The sequence below is a fragment of the Pseudonaja textilis genome, chromosome 2 (assembly GCF_049901715.1).
Source record: "Pseudonaja textilis isolate UNSWEBS1 chromosome 2, rPseTex1.2, whole genome shotgun sequence".
In the NCBI taxonomy this organism is placed as follows: domain Eukaryota; kingdom Metazoa; phylum Chordata; class Lepidosauria; order Squamata; family Elapidae; genus Pseudonaja; species Pseudonaja textilis.
Window position 1 is genome coordinate 41898082 of NC_141991.1, and position 20574 is coordinate 41918655.

The following is a 20574-nucleotide window of genomic DNA, read 5'->3' on the forward strand; positions in this document are numbered from 1 at the left end:
CCATATTCCAATGAAGCAGTCCTTAAGAGATGAAGACAAAAATCCACCCATCTGTGAGAACCGAATTGATCATCATCACCAAATGAATTCAGTATTTCCAGGACAACTAGTGTTTCTTTTCATTTGTAACTCTAAAGCCTGATCGCACTGATATGAAAATTCAGTTCACAAACTGATTAATTGTCTATTGCTTGATGTATAGTTGCTGTGTAATTCACACACACAGGCAAAAACACACTCTAGCAGATACCTAAGGGTGAGGTAAGTCATTAAATTGTTACTGGGCTACATAAAGTTTCATATATATTTCTAGACAGACTTGAATATTCCAGTGGTAATTACATAAGATGACAATGGGTAGTACCAAATATTTTCAGCAATGTTGTTATCTATGTAAATCCTTAAACCACTTCTACAATCCCAAATATCGTCTTTTTTTTTTAACAAGAGTCACGTTTTCCCTGTCTTTTCTTCTAAGGATATCATTTCTACAATCATACTGCTTCCTTCTCAAAAGAAATGAAGATCAGAATGACCCATCATTTTTCCAAGGAATTCTCCTTTGTGACAGAGATAGCTACATTGTGCCAGATTTATCTGAAGAACTGTTAGGGAAGAGCTTTTCTGTGGGTGTCACCGCAGGACTCCCCATTCCTGAGCTGCTACTGCTACTTGATCGATGTTGGACAACAGGTCTGATGGGACGCATTGGTGGGGGCCTCAGCTGAGCTCCTGCAAGCCGGGCTGAGAGAGCAGGTTTAAATGTCGTCATCATTTCAGTGGTTGAGCTGCTGCTCCGCCTCATAGCTGCATCAGGGTCTCTGATCATGATAGTATGTAGGGGACTGGCAGGTTCAGAACTGACCGAACCAATTTGTGGGTTCTTCATTGGTTCAAGAGTGTCCAGGACAACATCGGGGGCTTGTTTCACAGTATTTTGCCTTTCCAGCTCACGCAGCTCATTCAGGGCTGTGCTCATGGTTTTTTCAATGTCCTGTAAACACAGAAATACAAACAGAATGTGACCATTCCTTGAATCAGATGATGATCTAGTTGTCAGCATTTCAGCCAACCTCCACTCCAACCAATAACTCCAAGAGAGACATTGCTCAAAAAGTTCTCTTTTATTTGGATAGTAACTGGCACAACTGGAGGAATTCCAAATCTGAAAATTCCAGACTTCCTTGCAATAATCAAAACTACAAATCCAACCCACTGCACCCATCATCACATCATATGCCCCAATCATCATCCGTCCCAACTGAAGACTTCCCCTCACATATGCAGACAATAGCATGACCTTGAACTCCAAAAAGAATGTTATTTTGTCTAACTACATATACCCCAAGAACTTCCACCCTCCCACTTTCCCAGGCTTAAAATGTGGCAGCTTGGGAGCATCTGGTTTCAATATGGCTTCCAAAGCTGACTGTAGTTTCCTTTCTTATTTACTTTGGGCAGAAGGTTTGATAGAGATAACCATGAATAAGAATGATGACTCAGGAAAGAATTTCATGGGACTGATGACAGTAACCAAGTCTCTGCTTGCCCATGAATTAAAGCATATAAATTCCATACTCATACAATGGTCTAGTGCACAGGTGTCAAACTCACCGTGTCTCATAGTCATCACGTGATGTTTCACGATGTTTTTTGTGCCCTGTGTGTGACACATCTGGCCCATGGGCCACCAGTTTGACACCCCAGTCTAGTGCACCTTCCTCTAGGCTGGTTCTCCAGCTATGAATTGTAAGAGCTGAAGCCCAAGAGATCTGAAGCACACATGTTGGAAAGAGTTCCCTACACTGCAGCACACTGAGAATGTGAAAAGTTATTTTTGGATCCCATTCTGTAGGCAACTCACAAAATTTCTAAATAAAAACACAGTAGAATTGATAAACAAGTAGATGCAATACCAAGCGAACGTGGTTAACATACCTGGAGGCTGCATTTCTGATTTCAAATGGATGTGAGCTCTTTCAACTATAACTTAATTTCCACAATGCAATTCCACTTCTTTCAGTTTTGGTATGGCAAAATATCAGGTCAGCCATTCTGTTTAAGACTGAGATGGTACTGCCACCTTTCTTATCTAATTAATATTTGGTGCCTCCTGATGGATCCTCTTTGGGTGGAAGGCATTTAGCTTGCTATGCATTTGCATCTTACATGAAGATATCTCTTCTATTTATTTATTATTTTATCAAATTTATATAGCCACCCATGTCACACAAGGTGACTCTCTGGATGGCATACAATAAAACCCACAATTAGAGCAGAATATACAAATGAATTAAAGCAATTACATAGCATAAATAAAAAGAAGGTTGTGAGAGGGCAGATACAGATAACATCTGGCTATCTTCTACCAGGAAACCCCCGGGTTACTCATTCTGAGGGTTTTCCAGAAGACATATTGGTTGGGCTGATCTCATCTTGGGGAGGGAGGTATGTTCCAGAAGGCAGGTACTACAGCAGTACTACTCCTGGGTCCTGCCAGATGGAACTTCTGAGCAGACAAGGCCTGCAACATGCCTCTCCCGGTAGAAGTACCAGGTAGAAGTAATTGGGGAGAGATGTTCCCTGCCACTGGAGTCTAATAACTGCCAGTAAGAGGGGAAGAGGACAGGGGAGTGAAACACTGACAAAAGAAATGAGAGTGAGGAAGACATCAATAAATGAACAAGATAAAAACATGATAAATCTTTGCCAGGGTACCAGCTACGCTCCCTTTCTGAAGCTTATGGCTATGGCTACAGCAATCTATGCATTAATCACATCCTATTTCAATGTCTACAAGGCACAGTAATTGGTTGCTGCCCTTGAAGAATCATAGGGGCTGCCCTTGTAGAGTGTCCAAAAACCACAGCTGGTACAAATTATTGGGAGCCAGATTGTTTTCATGTGTACATTTTATGAGCCATAGTACACCAATTTTAAATCAACTGCACTGGTGTCTAATTAGTTTCATTTATGAGTGATTTCCCATTCCCGGTGCCTGCTGTGCTGCTTCATCATGGGAGGGGGCAGCTGTTCCTGAGAGGGATGAGTGAAGAATGCAGAGAGTGAATGCCCAGAGTGTAAATTCCCAGCAGGGATGCCCATGGCATGAAGGTCATCCCAGCTGCCCAGTTAAAGCAAGCAGGAACCTCTATTGGGCAGCTGCAATATAGAAAGATGTCAGAGGCAGATGATCACTTCAGTGACAATGGCAAAGGCATCAATCCCCACTGCGCAGGAGAAGATAATGGGAAACCACTCCTGTAGTTTTACCAAGACAACCACATGGATAGAAAATATAAAATTACTGACAATATACTGCCAGATGATGCTACTGAGGAAAAAGATATTTCAGAGTACTAATGGTATTTAGGACATGGCAATGGCAAATCATTCTAAAAAAGCTTGGGAACAAAACTGCAGGGTTTTCTGTCCAGGCAGTCCCCAGGAGTCAAAACTGACTTGAAGATACAACAACAACAAATATTAATGTAGAAATAGGGATGAGTAGAATAGCATGGTCTTTGTTCCTGATAGGGTGATTTGTCAGACCACAACAGGAATACTATAATCTACTGTACATCCTATTCTAGAAATGAATAAAATACCCTTGATTCCAAAGAATACCAGAATTTCATGCAAATGAATCAATGGATGTTTTGCTGGCAACTAGGAAAAATATTACTTTGTCATGCCTGCAATATCTTAGCCGCCATTTTGTAGACCACAAATCGAATAGATAGATGGATGGATAGATACGATAGATAGATAGATAGATAGATAGATAGACAGATAGACAGACAGACACAGATGATAGATATAATATTTATATATAATATTTATATTTATATTTAAAGAAATATTTTGTGTGTGTGTGTGTGTATGTGTGTGTGTGTGTGTATTTTCCAAGCTTTTAAAAAACAATATATTTAACTATATACAGCATATATCTTATTAAAAAGAGAGGCTTAGCTTTGACAGATGAACTTTGACAGCAATTGATGAATAATGGATTGCATCACTTTCAGCAGATAAAACCAACTTATAGTGCCTCTTTAAAAAAGTCAGACTTGAATTGTGAATAACACTGTTTGCTAAGAAAACTCCATTGTGCATAGATATACTGATGGCAATAGCTTTTTGTTATGTGATTCTTTTGTCTTTCCTCATTCTTCTCATATTTCGTTTCAGTGTGTGATGCCTAAATTGTAGCATTGTGAATTTGCCCCACCTCTATTTGTTTTTGTACATCCTGATTCCTCTTATCTACCTTCAATTTATTCGAAAGAGACCTAAACATTTTACTTTTGCTTGTAAGAGACTTTTTTTTAACCCTACTAATTATTCTGGCTAGACTTTATAATTAAAATACTGAAGTGATAGATTGCTTCTACCTTTTACAATCAATAATAAAGGAACAAGCAGTCAAGAAATATGCTATAGACTAGCATTTGTCAGAACAACAATGAAGAGCTTGGGAAAAAACATTAGGATGCCATGGATTTATATCTATAAAGACTGGGATAGTACAAGTCATTGTATTCCCTGTGGCACTCTAGAGAAGTGAAAAGTGGACTTTGAAGAAGCAGGATAAGGGAGAATATTGATATCTTTTCAGGGGATGCCCTGGGAGATTATGGCCTTAAGGATGCCCAATTTAGGGTAGTCCAATGGCTTGCGGACATTGGACTTGCAATATCTACGAGCCAGAGCTAACAAAACTTGCTCCCCTCTGATCTTCAGCCGATTTAACAATTACGGACTGAGGATGGCTTCCTATTTTTACACTCTAACCATTCCCAAGTATAGAAGAGCTTTCTCCCTAGCTCACTTTAAGGTCTTGCCCTCAGCACTACTGGATGGACGATTTAAGAGGCTCCCGATTAATGAGCAGCTATGTCCCTGTGACAGAGCTGAGGATGAAACTGTGGAGCATGTCCTTTTATATTGTCCTATGTATAACGCAGGCAGATTTAAGTTACTGTCTCTCCTTGAAACAGACCCTTCTAGACCCAATGTTAGTAATTTGTCTAAGGGATGGCTCCTCATACATCACTTCTCAGGTTTCCAAAGTTTTTTTAAGAGCTGTAACCATCAGAGGAGAACGCTGTAATTCCCCTTAGTCAAGTTTTTGGTGACCAATTGTTCATGACTAATTTTCCCATGTTCTTCTTTTGTTGTACTTGTGTTTTGGTCTATGACTACAAATAAAGTATGATGATGATGATGTTTTGAAGCTCAGTCTTGAAAAAGACTCCTAAGGATATTATGGACAGCCAAGGATACAAACAAATGGTTTGAACAATTCCTCTTGAGGCAAAAATGTCCAAGCTCAAATTATCATATTTTGGACACATTATGCAAATACTTATGTAGGTCTCTGAGGAAGGTGGAAAGAAAGAGAAGATGCCAACGACAAGCAGCAAGATAGATAGATTCAGTTATAGCAGAAAAGAATGCACTGTTGGAAAACCCAAAAGATCGAGTTAGGAGCAGATAGTCATGGAAGAAATGTATATCTGTATGAGGTTGCTTAGAGTCAACACCAACTAGTTAGCATATAGTCAGTCAATCATTCTGGTCATTATTTTCTTGTTCCATAGTTCACTTCTGGAGGCCAAAATGGAACTCCAAATGCAATGTATCATACATTTCTATAATAACATTACAGATTCACAGTTTTATTTTGAATCCCCTTCCAAACTGTTCCTGCCATGGAACGGATATCTTTGCCCTGTGTTTTTGTCATTTAACAGTAGTTACACACTTGGTTGACATTTACACCTACCTCAAGTATCTCTTTCCTGAATAGTCTTTACTAAATCAGAACCCGCAAATACATGTGATATTTAACTTTGTGTATGTCACTTTGAATCACTATTCTTATTTCTGTAATATTCATTAGAACAAAATACTCAGATACATTTTATATAATTTTGGGAAAGGTCACTGATATAGACTGACATTTTTGAATAGTTTTATGACTCCATTTCTTGCTGAGAATGAAATGCTATCAACCTTAGCAGAATTTCTTTTCAAGACTATGCCTGATTCTGCACCCTGGAATAGTTGAATTCAGTGAAATACTACATGAGATTATGAATATCAGGTTGCACTCCAACATTTAATATCACTGAGAAACAATTAAATTTAACCAGGATAGTCTAATTCCAATCTTCCTAAGCCTTTTGGCCTCCAAAGAGTTGTCAATCAAAAGATACCCAGTTAGGGTTCATTAGGATGATCTGAAATTTGACTGTTCTCCAGGAATTATTATGCATTTATACAGAAATGTACATGGAAGGTTTTTTTTTTTCATATTTCTTTTCAATTATATTTTGGTTTGTTTTTCTCTATTGTTCACAATTCTTTACTAACCATTTCTAACTCTCCTTTTTTTTCTTTAATGTTATAGTGCTTTTCCTCCCTGATGTATATTTTTAGTACTTTTTTCCTGCTAATTAATAAAAGGCTCTTTACATCAGGTTTTATGACAAAGATAAGAAGTTGGAAGAATCATCCCTTTCTTTAGAGTTCTCACTACCTATTACAAAATTTTGAACTGGTCGATTTGTAATTGCTTTTCAGCTTGCTTCCCTGCCAACTTTAAAAGAAGCAGCCTACACAAACAATTACAAATTTTTGTTTAAACAGTTTTTAGAGCTTTGGACAGAGTCCTAGTTGTAGGCATGAAATGCTTACTGCTGTGTAAATTAAATGGTGGGGGGGGGAAGGCTCCCTTTCCCCTATAAAAAGAAAATGGCAGTACTAAAACTAAATCCAATGATGTACAAATCACCAATGGCTTTATTTAAAAATGGAAAACTGCTATCCATTAGGTTTTCTGTAATGGAAAGTGTCATAGTACTAAGCAAAAAAGCTAGGAAGTGACAACATAACCACTCAATCAACAACCCACACAGAAAAAGTTGAAAGATGTCAGCCTGAAAATCAACAGGCCCACTAACCTTTGAGCAACCCATATAGTTAAAAGAAAAGAGACACTCAGCTGAACCTGCGCATATATAGCCATTTATTTTATGTTTATTCTATCTTCTAAAAGGCATACTTGCCACTTCAGATTTTTAAAAACCTTCAGCAAAGATTATAGCAGTCTTCCAATATTTGAGGGGCTGCCACAGAGAGGAAGGGGTCAAGCTATTTTCTAAAGCACCTGAAGGCCAGACAAGGAATAATGGATGGAAACTGAACAAGGAGAGATTTAACCTGGAAATAAGGATAAACTTTCTGATAGTGAGAACAATCAACCAATGGAACAGCTTGCCCTCGGAAGTTGTAGGAGCACCATCAGCTGAGACCTTCAAGTAGAGATTGGACTGCCATTTGTCAGAAATGGTGTAGGGTCTCCCACTTGGGTGGGGGTTTGGACTAGATGACTTACAAGGTCCCTTCCAACTCTGATGATCTGTTATCTGTTATTATTTTTCCCTGCCATTTTTCCTCCTTGATATAAATCAGCAATCTTTTGATATACTGTATAAGAAAAATATTTTGAGCTGGAAAACCTTTTGACCTCAATAGATTTGCACAGCCTGTTGCTTGAGTTTTTTTCACATATGTGACAAATAGAGAGAATGTCCTTTGTCTTTTGCTCATTTCCAGATGGCTTCATGAAGATATTGTACTTTCTTCAGAGAGGTTGGGTTTTTTTTTTTTTAACTTCTTAGTCTAACCTATGGAACTGGCATTTTCTGATCCAAATCAGGGATCAAATCAGTCCATCCAAATATTAACCAGGTCCAATCCTGCTTGATCAACCAAGCTTCAGCTGGATACTACTACATAATCTTCACACACATACATACACATGCACTTAAGGGCTCACAGTTGCACAACAAAATTGATTTTCATCAGGACTACAAAAACAAAGCTTGAGCACATATTCTGTTCTTTCAACTCTCCCTGTCCCTCTAAAAAATCTGTTTATTAGCAATGTTCTGGGGTGCAGAAGAAAAGTGAATGCATGCATTAGAGAGATTACTCTTAACCAGGAGTATATTCTTAACTTCCTCTGAAGGCTGCAATTTTACTAGGCATGAAAAAATACTTCTATTGTAAAAGACAGGGAATGTACCATGAATAATAAAACATTTGATGTTGGAAAATTCTTGATGCACTTTATTTGACTTCAGAAACTAATAACCCTTAAACCAAGCCATTATAGATGTAATTTTTTTAAAAAATGTAATACTAAATATCTGATGTATCTAAAATTTCTATAATATGCAGTTTCTATATAGCTCTTCTCTTACCTCAGCCAGTGCTTCAGCTTCTAGTGATTTCTGATCTCCAAGACTACTATGCCGAGTTGAGCTACAAGTAGACCTCAGTTGATGGCCATCACTCAATGTCTTTCTATCTGGATAATTGATACTGCCAGCACTTCCAAACGTTGCCATCCTACGTTTTTCTGGGCTTTCAATCCTACCTCTGTTCAATGGCAGCATGTGAGGACTGCTAGGACAAGCTGCTGCTCGAGGAGGAGTATCTATTCCTGGACCAAATCCTCTTGGGGGACTGTGTGTGTCACCCCCACTTCGACGGCGAGGGATTGCTGCTCCATCAGATCTTAACCTGACCCTGAAAAATAAGACCAACATGCTTGTGAAATCGTTACTCCATATTTCCAAATTCAGCTGGATTGATTACTTCATAGAGCTATTTTAAAGAGGGAAATACAGTGACTGTCTTAAAATGTCAACTTGAAGAATCAAATTCCTGGCTCTTCCTAGGTGGGTATTACAGGGCTCTCTCCCTGTATATTTAATATCTAGATATTTGACATTGCTGGGATATCTTCTGTTAGTTTAGGGTCATCAATAAATTCTTATCCTGACCTGTGCTGAATATATTTTTTTACTCACTAACTAAATCAGGGCTGTCAAACTCTTGGCCCATGGGCCAGATGCATCATGTGCTGGCTACACCCATGCCTGGTTTAGCAAGGGGGGGGGGGGGAGTTCCAATATGTCATATGATGATGCCATGATGATGTGAGTTTGACACCCCTGATCCAGACTGTTAGGGAATGGATGGGATGAAAGAAGCTTAGACTGATTTCCATTAAAATATGAATTACTGTTTGACCAGAAACCATCTGGCTCATTATCAGGTTTGCTTCAGAGGAAGTAACACATCCTCTGAAGGAACAGATCTATGATCTGGGAATTAGGTCTTCATGGCTTCTGCTTGTTCAGCAGATAAGACACCATGATCAGGGATGCCTTGACCCCACTCTGTCTGGTGTTTTTTGAACAGAGATCCCTGGTCACATAAGTCTTGCCCTTGTTGCTTCCAGGCTGGATTCCTGCAATAACCTCCAAGGGTGATTGCCATTGAAGATAACTTGGAACTTCAGCTAGTATAAATTAGGATAGCTAATGACTGCAAGAGGTGGGAGCTATTTTAACAGAATTACACCCAGTATTGTGGGCACTGCATTGGTAGCTTATTTTTTCCAGGTTTATTTCAAAGCTTTGGTTATGACCTACAAATGCCTGCAGGGACTGGTACAAGCTACCTTTGGGACAGTTTGTTCTGAGAAGAATTCATGCTATAATTCTTAATTACATCTTTCCGGTGTAATGTTTTTGTGGATGCTAATAATTTAACAATTTCATGTTGTTGTAATTTTTAAAGTTATTTTTGTTGCTTCCACTATAATAAGCAACCTAAAGTCTACTGATTTATAGTGGACACAGTGTAATAAATCAATATGCATACTTCTTCCAGCTTAAACTTGACACTAACTGTGTTAAGTCAGCTGATAACTTTTATACGGTCTATATATTCAGGTTGTCTTGCCTGTAGCCAGAAAAGAATGGGGAAGAGAGATAATTGCATCCAAATAAGAATAAAGTGTTGGGGTTTTTTTTTTACCGTCCCATTATTCCTCCAAATCCATAGTCTGAAATATGATCTGTTGGAGACTGTATGTCATTCTTTGATGAGGCTTTATCATCCAAGAGAGGTCCACTGCTTGCTTCACTATCTGCCTTCTGACTAAGGCTGTCGGAAAAGGCATCATCCCTATGAATAACAAAAAATTATGTTAGACTGAGCTTCATACTTAATGAGGGAAAAACTTGTTCATTAATTTGTGCCAACGGGTGGGTAAAATAGCAATGGATTTGCTGTGGTTAACCTGTATGATAAAAAGTTAAAGGAACTAGGTTATGTCTAGCCTAATGAAGAGAAGGACCAGGGGTGACATGACAGCTGTCTTTCAATACTTGAAGGGCTGTGACAGAGAACAGGGGATCAACTTATTGTCCAAAGCAACAAAAGCTAGGACAAAAAGGAATGGGTGGATCTTGTTAAAAAGCAAGACCCAACCTGGAACTAAGAAGAAATTTCCTGACAGTGAAAACAATTAATCAATGGACAGCTTGCCTCCCAAAGTTGTGAGTGCTCCATCGCTGGAGGTTTTCAAGAAATCATTGGACACCCATTGTACAGGATGGTATAAGGTCTCCTGACTTGGGTAGTGGGGGTGGACTAGAAGACTCCCAAGGTCTCTTCCAGTTCTATGATTCTAGTTGATTATTTAGGGGTACTGAACTTCCAACACTGGAAGTTTTTAAGAAGTTGGATAACCATTTATCTGAAATGGTATGGGGTTTCCTGCCTAAGCAGGGGGTTGGACTAGAAGACCTCCAAGGTCCTTTTCAACTCTGTTATTTTATTCTGTTCTGTTCTATTCTATTCTAGATATCAGAAAAGCTTGGGTTTCTACCTTGTTGCCTGCTCATATCTGAAAACTATACATAAACCCCCTGTACACAATATACAGGCCTAAACATACTTTCTTTTTCAACTCATGCATAAATCTTCTCTTTTCTTATGGCTGGATGCCAATAAAGTTTACACACTGTGTCCTATAGGATTGGAGCATATAAATGCAGAGCTAGGTAGAGCTTATTCTTGTTGGAAGTTTTACCGCCCTCCTAGAAAAAAATGAAATACTTTAGGATATATTAAAAAGGCAGAATATTTCCCCTAAAAGAGAAGTAGAAACTCAGAAGCAGAAACTCACCTCAGAAGCAGAAGCTCACCCCACTTTTGTTAATGGGTGGGCCATTAAGGCCTAGGCCAGAATATTCTACATAACAAAGCCCTCTACCCATCTCACCACAGGGCCTGAGAAGATTGCATCAGCCAGCACTCAGGTGAAGTCATGTGGTCCAAAGCCTACAAAGTTAGCTAAGACCCCCCACCCTTGGGAGTCTGACAGCCAATGGGATACATTTCTTTCACAGGAACAGGAAATACTAAGGTGTGGCCCAACAGAGCGTATAAAACTAAGGGTCTCTCTGCATCTTGCCCCTTTTTCTTTCATCCAACATCTTGAAGCATGTCATCTCCTTTTCACTTTGGAGCTCCAAGCCATATGGTCCTGTCCACCATTAAACCATCTTTCCAAGCAGTCACCATGTTTCCAGTGTCTTTCTTCCCCACTTGGAACTGAACCCAGAAGATTATTTCTTCCAACACACTAATTTTACAACTGTTTATTGTAAAGTTTGATGTAATGGTTTTATCAGGCTAAAAACCAGGAGACAGTGAGTTCTAGTTCTGCCTTAGGCATAAAATCAACTGGAGGACCTTGTATCATTCACTTTCTCTCAGTCCTAGAAAGGAGGCAGTGGCCAGCCACTTCTGAAAAACTATGCCAAAAAACCAACAAGCACTTGTCCAGACAGTCTCTGATAACTAGAGATGTTTGAACAACAACAGCAAAAAAAATAGCTGTAAAGCACTTGTAAACATCTGGTTGGTATAAATGTTATTTTTTTCTCACTGGGTAGCAGTCAATATTTAGCACACGTCCCTAACTTATTGAGAAGACTATGTCAAAAAGATAGGTGAACAGTAGCAGCTACTACCAGAATCTAATGGATCGGATTTAGAAAAAGAAAAGTCTTGTTCAGCCTGCATTTTTAAGGGATTTTTTTTTCCTTAGCTCTTTCAAAGAAAAGGCTTCCACCTCTGTCATTACACATATATTTTTCATATTTCAGTGAATGTTGCTTTTTCTTTAAAAAAGGAACTCAATTGGCTGCATCACACCAACAACACTGTTTCAAATGACAACATGGTTAGTTGACAACAATGGAATTAGTTGTCAACAATGAGTCCACAGAGATCATCTGTTAACACAACCATTTGTTTGGGTGGAGGTCTAATGGGCAGCAAGTGATGAAATAGATGACAAAATGATGTTGCAATGACGCATGTAGGAAATGCTGGGGGTTGTGTTCTGACATCCTAAAACACAGTTTGTCATTTCTCATCTTCACAGTTATTATCTTCACAGAAATTCTGAAGAGTAGAGATTGTATTTTGTCCTGAAGGCATGTTATATTTTACAGATAGAACAGAAATTTCTATTCCTAACCTCATTTCATTACCACTTGAGTATGTGGTCCTCACTGGCTACTCTAGATAGCAGAATATATCGGATTTGATGGCACTGGACCACAGTAATAATCTAGAAAATCTAGAAAAGACCTGGGCTTTACATTAAGTTCTAATTCGGTCACTTGGCCTAACAATGTCCATGAAGAATTTGGAAACTAAAACTACCCATTGTGATGCAAATTAAAAGAAATCTAAACTGGGGGTCTAGAATTCTTTTCAGTTCTATTTTGAGTAAGACAATTTAACTCCAAGGTTGGTTTTAATTTTGAGAACCACTTCCACATTTATTACATTATATTTACTTGATAATTCACTGTGTATTACAGATATCTGTGTTCTTGATTATACTCCCAGAGCCTAAAGTCAATCGAGACTTCAAGAATTGTGGGTTTCTTCTGCATATGGATTATCACATAATATATTATCACGTAAAAATGGAGCATTCTTGCAAGAATGGAATATATGTATGTATGTATGTATGTATGTATGTATGTATGTTTGTTTGTTTGTTTCTGGTGGTTGCGGGGATTAGCAAGGAAAAGGCAAGGAAAAGACTTAAAGCAATATGGTCATTTGGTGGGCACTCTTCTCTTTGTAGTATAATCCTCAGTGCTTTTTTTTAATATAATAATTATCTGATCTTACAAATATACTGTTCATAGTGTTGATAATACATACATTTCTACTGATTAGCTGGATACATTAAAATAAATCAGTAAAACCTCCAGTGAGAATATTATCTCTACCTCTAATCTTTTTTTCTTTCTTTTTCTCTTTCCTTTCATTCATTCATTCATTTGTGGGTGAAGGCTAAGGGCAAGAGGGATGCCTCCAGGTCTGCACTAGCTTAAGGCACCTATTTTACCCTTAAAAATATTTACCAAACATTTATAATACATTTCCTCAAACCTTAGCTCTAACCACTCCAGTTAGTCCCCTTTTCCTCCTTCTTAGTTATTGAACCAAGGTAACTCAACATGCTAATTGATAAGACTCCTGTTGGAATGAAATTTGTGGAAGTTGTGGCCGCTTCAGCATACCATGCCTTCTGATTATACTTCTCAGAAACCTGGAGGCTAACGGGGAGATAGGACAGCCAAATCCCCACTCGTTTTGCCACCTCCATCTGGCATCTGCACTCAGTTGAGTGTGATTGGCTGCTTTGGAAATGAAGCCAAATTTGAAATCTCTTAAAAGTGGTGGGTGAGTGAGGGAAGGACAAGGGAGCTACTCAAATATCTGATGGCAAGATAGGGCTCACTGGGTGCATTGGTGGTCAACAGATTTTCCTTTTCTTCATTGGAGGGAAGGAGTCCTTAGGACACAGGATTGGTGAGGGGGGAAATTTTCCTTGTGGTCCACAGCTCCCTTTGTTCTTCCCCCCAGGAAACTGTCAGGCAGTTCTGCAGGTCAACCAAGGAGGAGGAAGAGTGATTCATGAGCTCTTTGCCAGTTTCACACAAGCAATGTCAATGGGGAAGCTCACTCCTATTCCCACTGCTTTTTTTTTTTTTGCTCACCCATAGTAACTCTGCTTCTCTGTTTAGGTAAGGAAATATTTCTGAAAGAATTACCCAATGGGTCACACTAATAGTTCAAGAAGTGAGATAGTTCTTTGCCTGAAATGCAGCTTATAGCAAACAAACATGTAAATGTTGGGAAGAAAAGTAAGGAAAGAAGAAAATCAACATAAATAACAGCAATACCTCAATTCAGGCAAAACTCATAAACCATATACTAATTTCCCATTTTCCTTAGAAGACTAAAACTGTACTTCGTATAGCTAAATGTCTATTTAGCCTCTTGAAAAAGTACCTTTGTACTATGTATAGTTTTATATTTTTAGTGATTACAAATACAAATTGCTGTGCAATAAAAACAAATTTTACTTACATGTCTTGTACTACAATATATTGATGTGGTATGAGACCATCTACGCCATTATGGCGACCTTCCCACCAGTCTTCAGATGCCCGATGGTACAAGAGAAGGGAAGCTCCTTTTCTGAAGGATAATTCACGTGGGGATCGTCCTGTATAGTCAAACTTGGCAATAGCTTCAATCTGTTCCACTTCTATAAAGTTGGGTGAACAGCAGTAAAGAAAGATCAAATTACAGAGAATTGATTAAAACTCACTATAGTTTGTTTAATGCAGTAAGGTATTCCTGGAATGGCATGAATGTTTCTTATCTAAAGATATTTCTGTGAAGGATATTTTTGCTACTTTTCCTAGGAAACAGAATATTGTCACCTTAATGTTAAGGTACTACCTCGTAATTGAAGTGCAAGTGGGAAAGAAAGGAGGGGTAGTAGCTGACAGCTGGTATAAGATTCCTTACATTTTGATAAATTGAAGTGGGGGCAGATCTTAGAGTCCCAGGAAATATGAAGTTAGCTTAAATCCCTCAGGAGACAAAGTGGTGAGTTGACCTCCACTTGGTGGCACACAATCAAATCAATAATCACTTCTGATGAAATTCTAATTAAACCTGTTTATCAGAAGCAAAAATGGGAGAAGCATACATATCCTGAGCAAGAATTGTCTTTCAAACTATTTCTTTTTAAAAGCTATAATTATTTCCAGCCAAAAGTAGCTTAAGAATAAAAATACCCAGGTTTATGGGTTTAACTTTATTGATGCCATGAGACCTAGCATCCAAAATATATCTCTATGAGTCTGAAGAAATTTATACAGGACTATCTAATGCTAGCAATAAACAGTTCTGTGTACTATGAAGCATCATCTTTTTAATAAACTCCTGGCTATCTGCCATTCAAACCAGAATGTTGAATAACACGAACCTTAATCAGATCCAGCAGAACTTTAATGTTCTTGTCTGCTTAAAGGCAGAAAACAGCAGACTTCTTATGAAACAGATTTCATATGTTATAATCTTGGTACAGCAATACTGAGAAACAGCCCTCAGTCTAAATTAGCTGGTCCTCTACATTTTTTGCTAAAATGCTCTTTAACATCAGCTAGACATTATATGGGAATTGTAACCCTGAATGTATGAAGAACAGCATTTGGGAAAGGTTATCTTACACCATCTGCATTGTGTGGTTCAAATGAAGTAACTTTTAGTAGTAATATTGTATATTGTCTTAAGATGACTTCCAAAAATAGCCACACAATCTAGATAAAATATCTAATCCCCACCCCAGTACACTGGACCAGATATGTGGAATTAGACTCAGAGAGGTTATATAAATTCTTAAAATAAAACAGCTCTTCCTCTCCATGCTTGTATTTTGGTTAATCACCCAGAAACTCCAATCAAAACTATAAACATAACCACTCAGGCATAAAATTGCCGAAATAGAAGCTTGCTTGCTTCAACTTTTTCAGTCAAGAAAGGCTGTTTGTCACCCACACTGAAAAATGAAGGTTGACATCACCCTGCTCCTTTCAAACATCCATCTTCAATTAGCTGACTTATGCTTTTCTCCTCTCATGCCCTTAGTTCCAATAAACAATTATGTCAATTTTCCCATAACTCATACTGGTAAGGTACTGGATTTGGATATTTGCATCACTAAAGAGAAACAATTAATGGAACTAAAAGCCATAAAAACAAATGAAATGCAGGCAGGCTAAGTTCAGGTAAAATACAGGATTCTATAACAAGGGTCCCTAAATGGTAAAATAAGTCAATGTTTGTTTCTAGGCATATTACTTTATACTGATGTCAAATTAACTTGTGTGGGTGGGGGATGTGATCAAGTAGCTATATTATGTGTGCAGATACAAAAAAATGTGTTCTGAAAGTTAACATTCAAAAGTAAATGGACATAAATAGATATAAATATAACATGGAATGAGGAAATATAACTGTATTCCTCAGAGCTTTGTCATTTAATCCTGTATAGATTTTTCAATTTAAAATTATTTTTGTGAGGCAGGGAAAGATGTGTCAAAAATATTTAACTGATATATTATTATTCCCCATTCTGTTCAATCATGCAAGGGGAGATGACCTTACCCAGAAGTTTAAAAAAGTATTAAAAAGGAGGAAAGAGAAGGTAGAACCAGAGGCAACCCACAAAGCAAGGACCTGAGGGCTTTGCTACTCCAGCACTAACTGGAATTTGCCTTGGAGTAAGGAGGAGAACCACCATAAAATGGTGCTCTCTACTCTCAACCCCCCTCAACTAGTCAATGGGTTTGAAGCAGAGGTGGTATTCAGCAGGTTCTGACCAGTTCTGGAGAACCGGTAGTGGAAATTTTGAGTAGTTCGGAGAACCAGCAAATACTACCTCTGACTGGAGATTTTACAGTATCCTTCCCCTGCCACGCCCACCAAGCCACATCCACAGAACCGGTAGTAAAAAATTTTGAATCCCACCGCTGGTTTGAAGGCCACATTAAGAAGAGCCAGGATGGATACACCAAACCTATTTCAGGGTTACCACAGGTCATGAACAAGTGCAGCCAAAGCCACCTCAGTGCTGCATCTCAGTTTGAACTCTGAGTGAAAAGGGTTTGGAAAATCAGCATTTTCCAGGAACCTTATAAACCAACCACCTTCTCAACATCCTTTCCTAAAAGAAAGTTGGAGACTGTAGAACAGGAGTGTCAAACTCGCAGCCCACAGGCGAGATATGTCACATGCTAACCCACCCCCGCCCAGTTTATCGAAGGGGGAAAAAGTCCCGATACACCACGTGACAATGTTTGACACCCCTGCTCTAGAACAAATTATCCTGAACACTTGGATCCAAGGATGGATGAGCCAACTCCTCTTTCAAAGAGGCATTTACTACCACATGGACCTACCCAGATGTCCCCTCTCTCATAACTAACTGAGAGGGACATGAATCTAATGTACAGATGTCTCATCCCAACAATATATCCAATATGGCTACCATGGTGGCCATAAAGTTCTGTGCTATCTCTAACTCTGCCAATCTGATAAAGTTCCCCAAGACTGTAAGTCTGGGGAATGTCACCACCATGTTAGTATTATGCACACAACTCTTATGGTAATAATCTTCAATACCTTTATACAATCGTTCAAATAAATCCAGGAAACAAAGAAATAGACTGCACAATTAAGATATGTTTACCTTAGTTAGTTTTCACTTGACCCAAAGTCAACCAAAAAATCTGACAAGGGTCATTAGTTTCAAAATGCTGTCAGTTATATCTTTCCCTACACTTAAAGGTTGCTTTTTATTCTTTTCTTCCTGGGAAACATATTATAAACTGGAAATATAAGTACAGGTTGTCCTTAACTTATGATCACAACTGAACCCCAAATTTATGTTGCTAAGTGAGAAATTTGTGACATGAATTTTACAATGTTTCTTGTCACATTTTTTAAGTGAATCGCTGCAGTTGTTAAATTACTACCACAGTTGTTAAGTTAATCTGCTTTCTCCACTGACTTTGCTTGTCAGAAAGTTTCAAAAATTGATCACCTGACCCCAGGACACTGTAACAATCATAAATGTGAGTCAGTTCTCAAGCATCCAATTAAAAATCACGTGACCATGGAAATGCTGCAATGGTCATAAGTGTGAAAAATGAGCATAAGTTATTTTTTTTCAGTGCCATTGTAACTTTGAACAGTCACTAAATGAACTGTTGTAAATTGAGGACATACACACATTCATGTCCTTGATGCCCAAGACTTTTCTTTTCAAAGAACACTTTTCCATTTCCTTTTCTTACCATAAAACTGGAGCTAGGTAAAATAACAGTCAAATGCTTTCATGTCAAACAGAAAAATGGAATTTTAACTTATTAAGCAGGCTGTCAGAATAACTTCCATATTGCCTTGGAATTCAATCATGACAACAGTGGGAATATCCCATCCCTACTTCAATCACACATATTTCAAGGAATTTTATTAATAGCTATTGGTAGTGTCAAACATAGAGAGACATGCTCTCCTGCAAATAGCCATATATGTTAATCTAGGGAAATTTGGTTAGTTATTAAATGCACATTAAGCATTTCACAATGTAAACGTTGGTAGCTTTTTGTAGACACAATTACCCATGGCTTGTTTCTACACTCACCATCATCGCTGGTGTGTGGCTCTGTGCCATTGTCATGATCTCCTTCCTCAATAGTGCCCGGTTCACTGTGTGGGCTGTCACTGGAATCAAAAGTAGAATAAATAAATGCACTGAGTTTTTTTTTTTTAATGGGGATAAAAGGGAAAAGAGATATGGACTCCTTGCTAACAAGTAAATGCAGGAAACTTCACTTTCCTCTGAACAATTTCAGACTTTATTTTTTAAAAAACCTGCAATACCAGTCTGCATACCCATGAGAATGTTTTTATATATATATACTATACCATACATACATACATACGTACGTATGTACGTACGTACGTATAATATTCAGCTTTCTTCGGGTATTTTCCCACGTCATTGTAGTTGTGCTTTTAAAGTTGTAGCAACGTTTCGGCAGAATCTCATCTGCCATCATCAGGCTTCTGTATAGTGTTCATCTGTGAGTCAGACTTTTACAGTGGTTTCAGATTTAAATTTGGGGCAGCCTATTGCTGTGCAGGAATGGTTTTTTCTTCACCCTGATTGGTTGGGAGTCTTGGTCTGTGTTTATTGGTCTTGGAGTTTGCTGTGTTCTGCTTGATTGGTGTTTCTTCGGCTCTCCAAGTTGTAAGTTGTTTTATCTTGTCCCGAAGTACAGGGTGGATTTTGCTGCTCAGTTCCAGGTGTAGTGCTAGCAAATCTTTGTTTAACTGATCTAATTGGAATCTCTTACTGTGGAGCTCCTTCCTTAGTAGAGCCATTTCAGTTCTTTTCAGGATACGTTCAGTGGCTGCTGTGCTTTGATGAAATGTTAATTTGAAGCAGGTTGGTGTTGTATTGTTGTCTCTGCAGCTGCATAGGAATTGGAGGTCACATAGTATTCCTGCTCTTTTAATTTCCAACTTACAACTTGGAGAGCTGAATCTGAAACCACTTACAAAAATGATAAACTCTTGAAAAAATTAAAGAAATTAGAACATGACAAGAAAACCCCCAACAACTCACAACAACACCTGAAACAATTAGTATACAATGTTTCCAACAGAGAACTCACCAAATCAGAAACAGATGTCCTAACCAAAGGATTCAATTATGCTATAGCACCCAAAAGAATCCCCACAGAATCCATCATATGTGCAGTAGAATCCAGCTTAACCAAATTAAATACAGATGAAGCTGATAGAATAAGACACCAAGTTACCAACATCCTATGCACAAGCAAACCACCCAAAAGCAACTTGCAGAAAGAAGAAATTAAAGTGCTACAAACCCTGAAAAGAGATAACAGCATAATCATACTCCCAGCAGACACAGTAGTAATGGACAGAAAAGACTATGAAACAAAATTGACAGACCTACTCCAAGACTCCACATACAAACCCATAAACACAGACCCAACCACATACCTGGAAAAATTAACCAAGAAGAAAATTATAACCAGCCACATGAGCAAAGACATCCAACAGACGATCATCCCAAGAGAAAAATCTTCCAGATGCCCCAAACTATATGGCCTCCCAAAAATACACAAAGAAGGCATACTTCTCAGACCCATAGTCAGCTCTAGAGGAGCACCACTACAAAACCTAGCTAAACACTTAGCAAAATAGGTACAGCCCCATGCTGAAACAGCAGCTTCACCTGTACAAAACTCATACCACTTCTTGGAAATGATCAAAGATCTACATGTGGAGCAAGAAGATCTGTTTGTAAGTTTCAACGTGGTTTCACTATTCACTCAAGTCCCGATAAAAGAGACCCTTGAAATCATCAAAAATAAATACCAACCAGCTAAACACCTCATGGAACTAACAGAACACTGCTTAACCAACACATATTTCATATACAAAGGACAAAGATACAAACAAATTGAAGGAGCCCCTATGGGATCACCACTGTCACCCGTCATTGCAAACCTGTTCATGGAAGAATTTGAATCCAGAGCCCTGGCCAATGCTATCCACAAACCCAAACTATGGTTAAGATACATCGATGACACATTTGTGATTTGGCCCCATGGAAAAGAAAACCTAAACAATTTCCTAACACACCTAAACAGCACACACCCCAAAATCAAGTTCACCATGGAAACAGAAACAAACAAACAACTACCATTCCTAGATGTA

At 38.4% G+C, this 20574-nt stretch overlaps 1 protein-coding gene across 2 annotated transcripts in view; it reads right to left on the reverse strand.

Annotated features, from left to right (window-relative positions):
• Positions 1-295: 295 nt before the first annotated feature.
• SRGAP3 (SLIT-ROBO Rho GTPase activating protein 3) overlaps positions 296-20574 on the reverse strand; it is a 205899-nt gene continuing 185620 nt past the window's right edge. For both annotated transcript variants that reach the window (XM_026722710.2, XM_026722715.2), the window contains exons 18-22: positions 18467-18546; positions 14335-14515; positions 9901-10050; positions 8274-8601; positions 296-994 (exon numbers count right to left, since the gene is read on the reverse strand). In XM_026722710.2, coding sequence (XP_026578495.2) covers positions 578-994; positions 8274-8601; positions 9901-10050; positions 14335-14515; positions 18467-18546 — 1156 coding nt within the window. In that variant the 3' untranslated portion in view covers positions 296-577. The remainder of the gene's footprint in view (positions 995-8273; positions 8602-9900; positions 10051-14334; positions 14516-18466; positions 18547-20574) is intronic.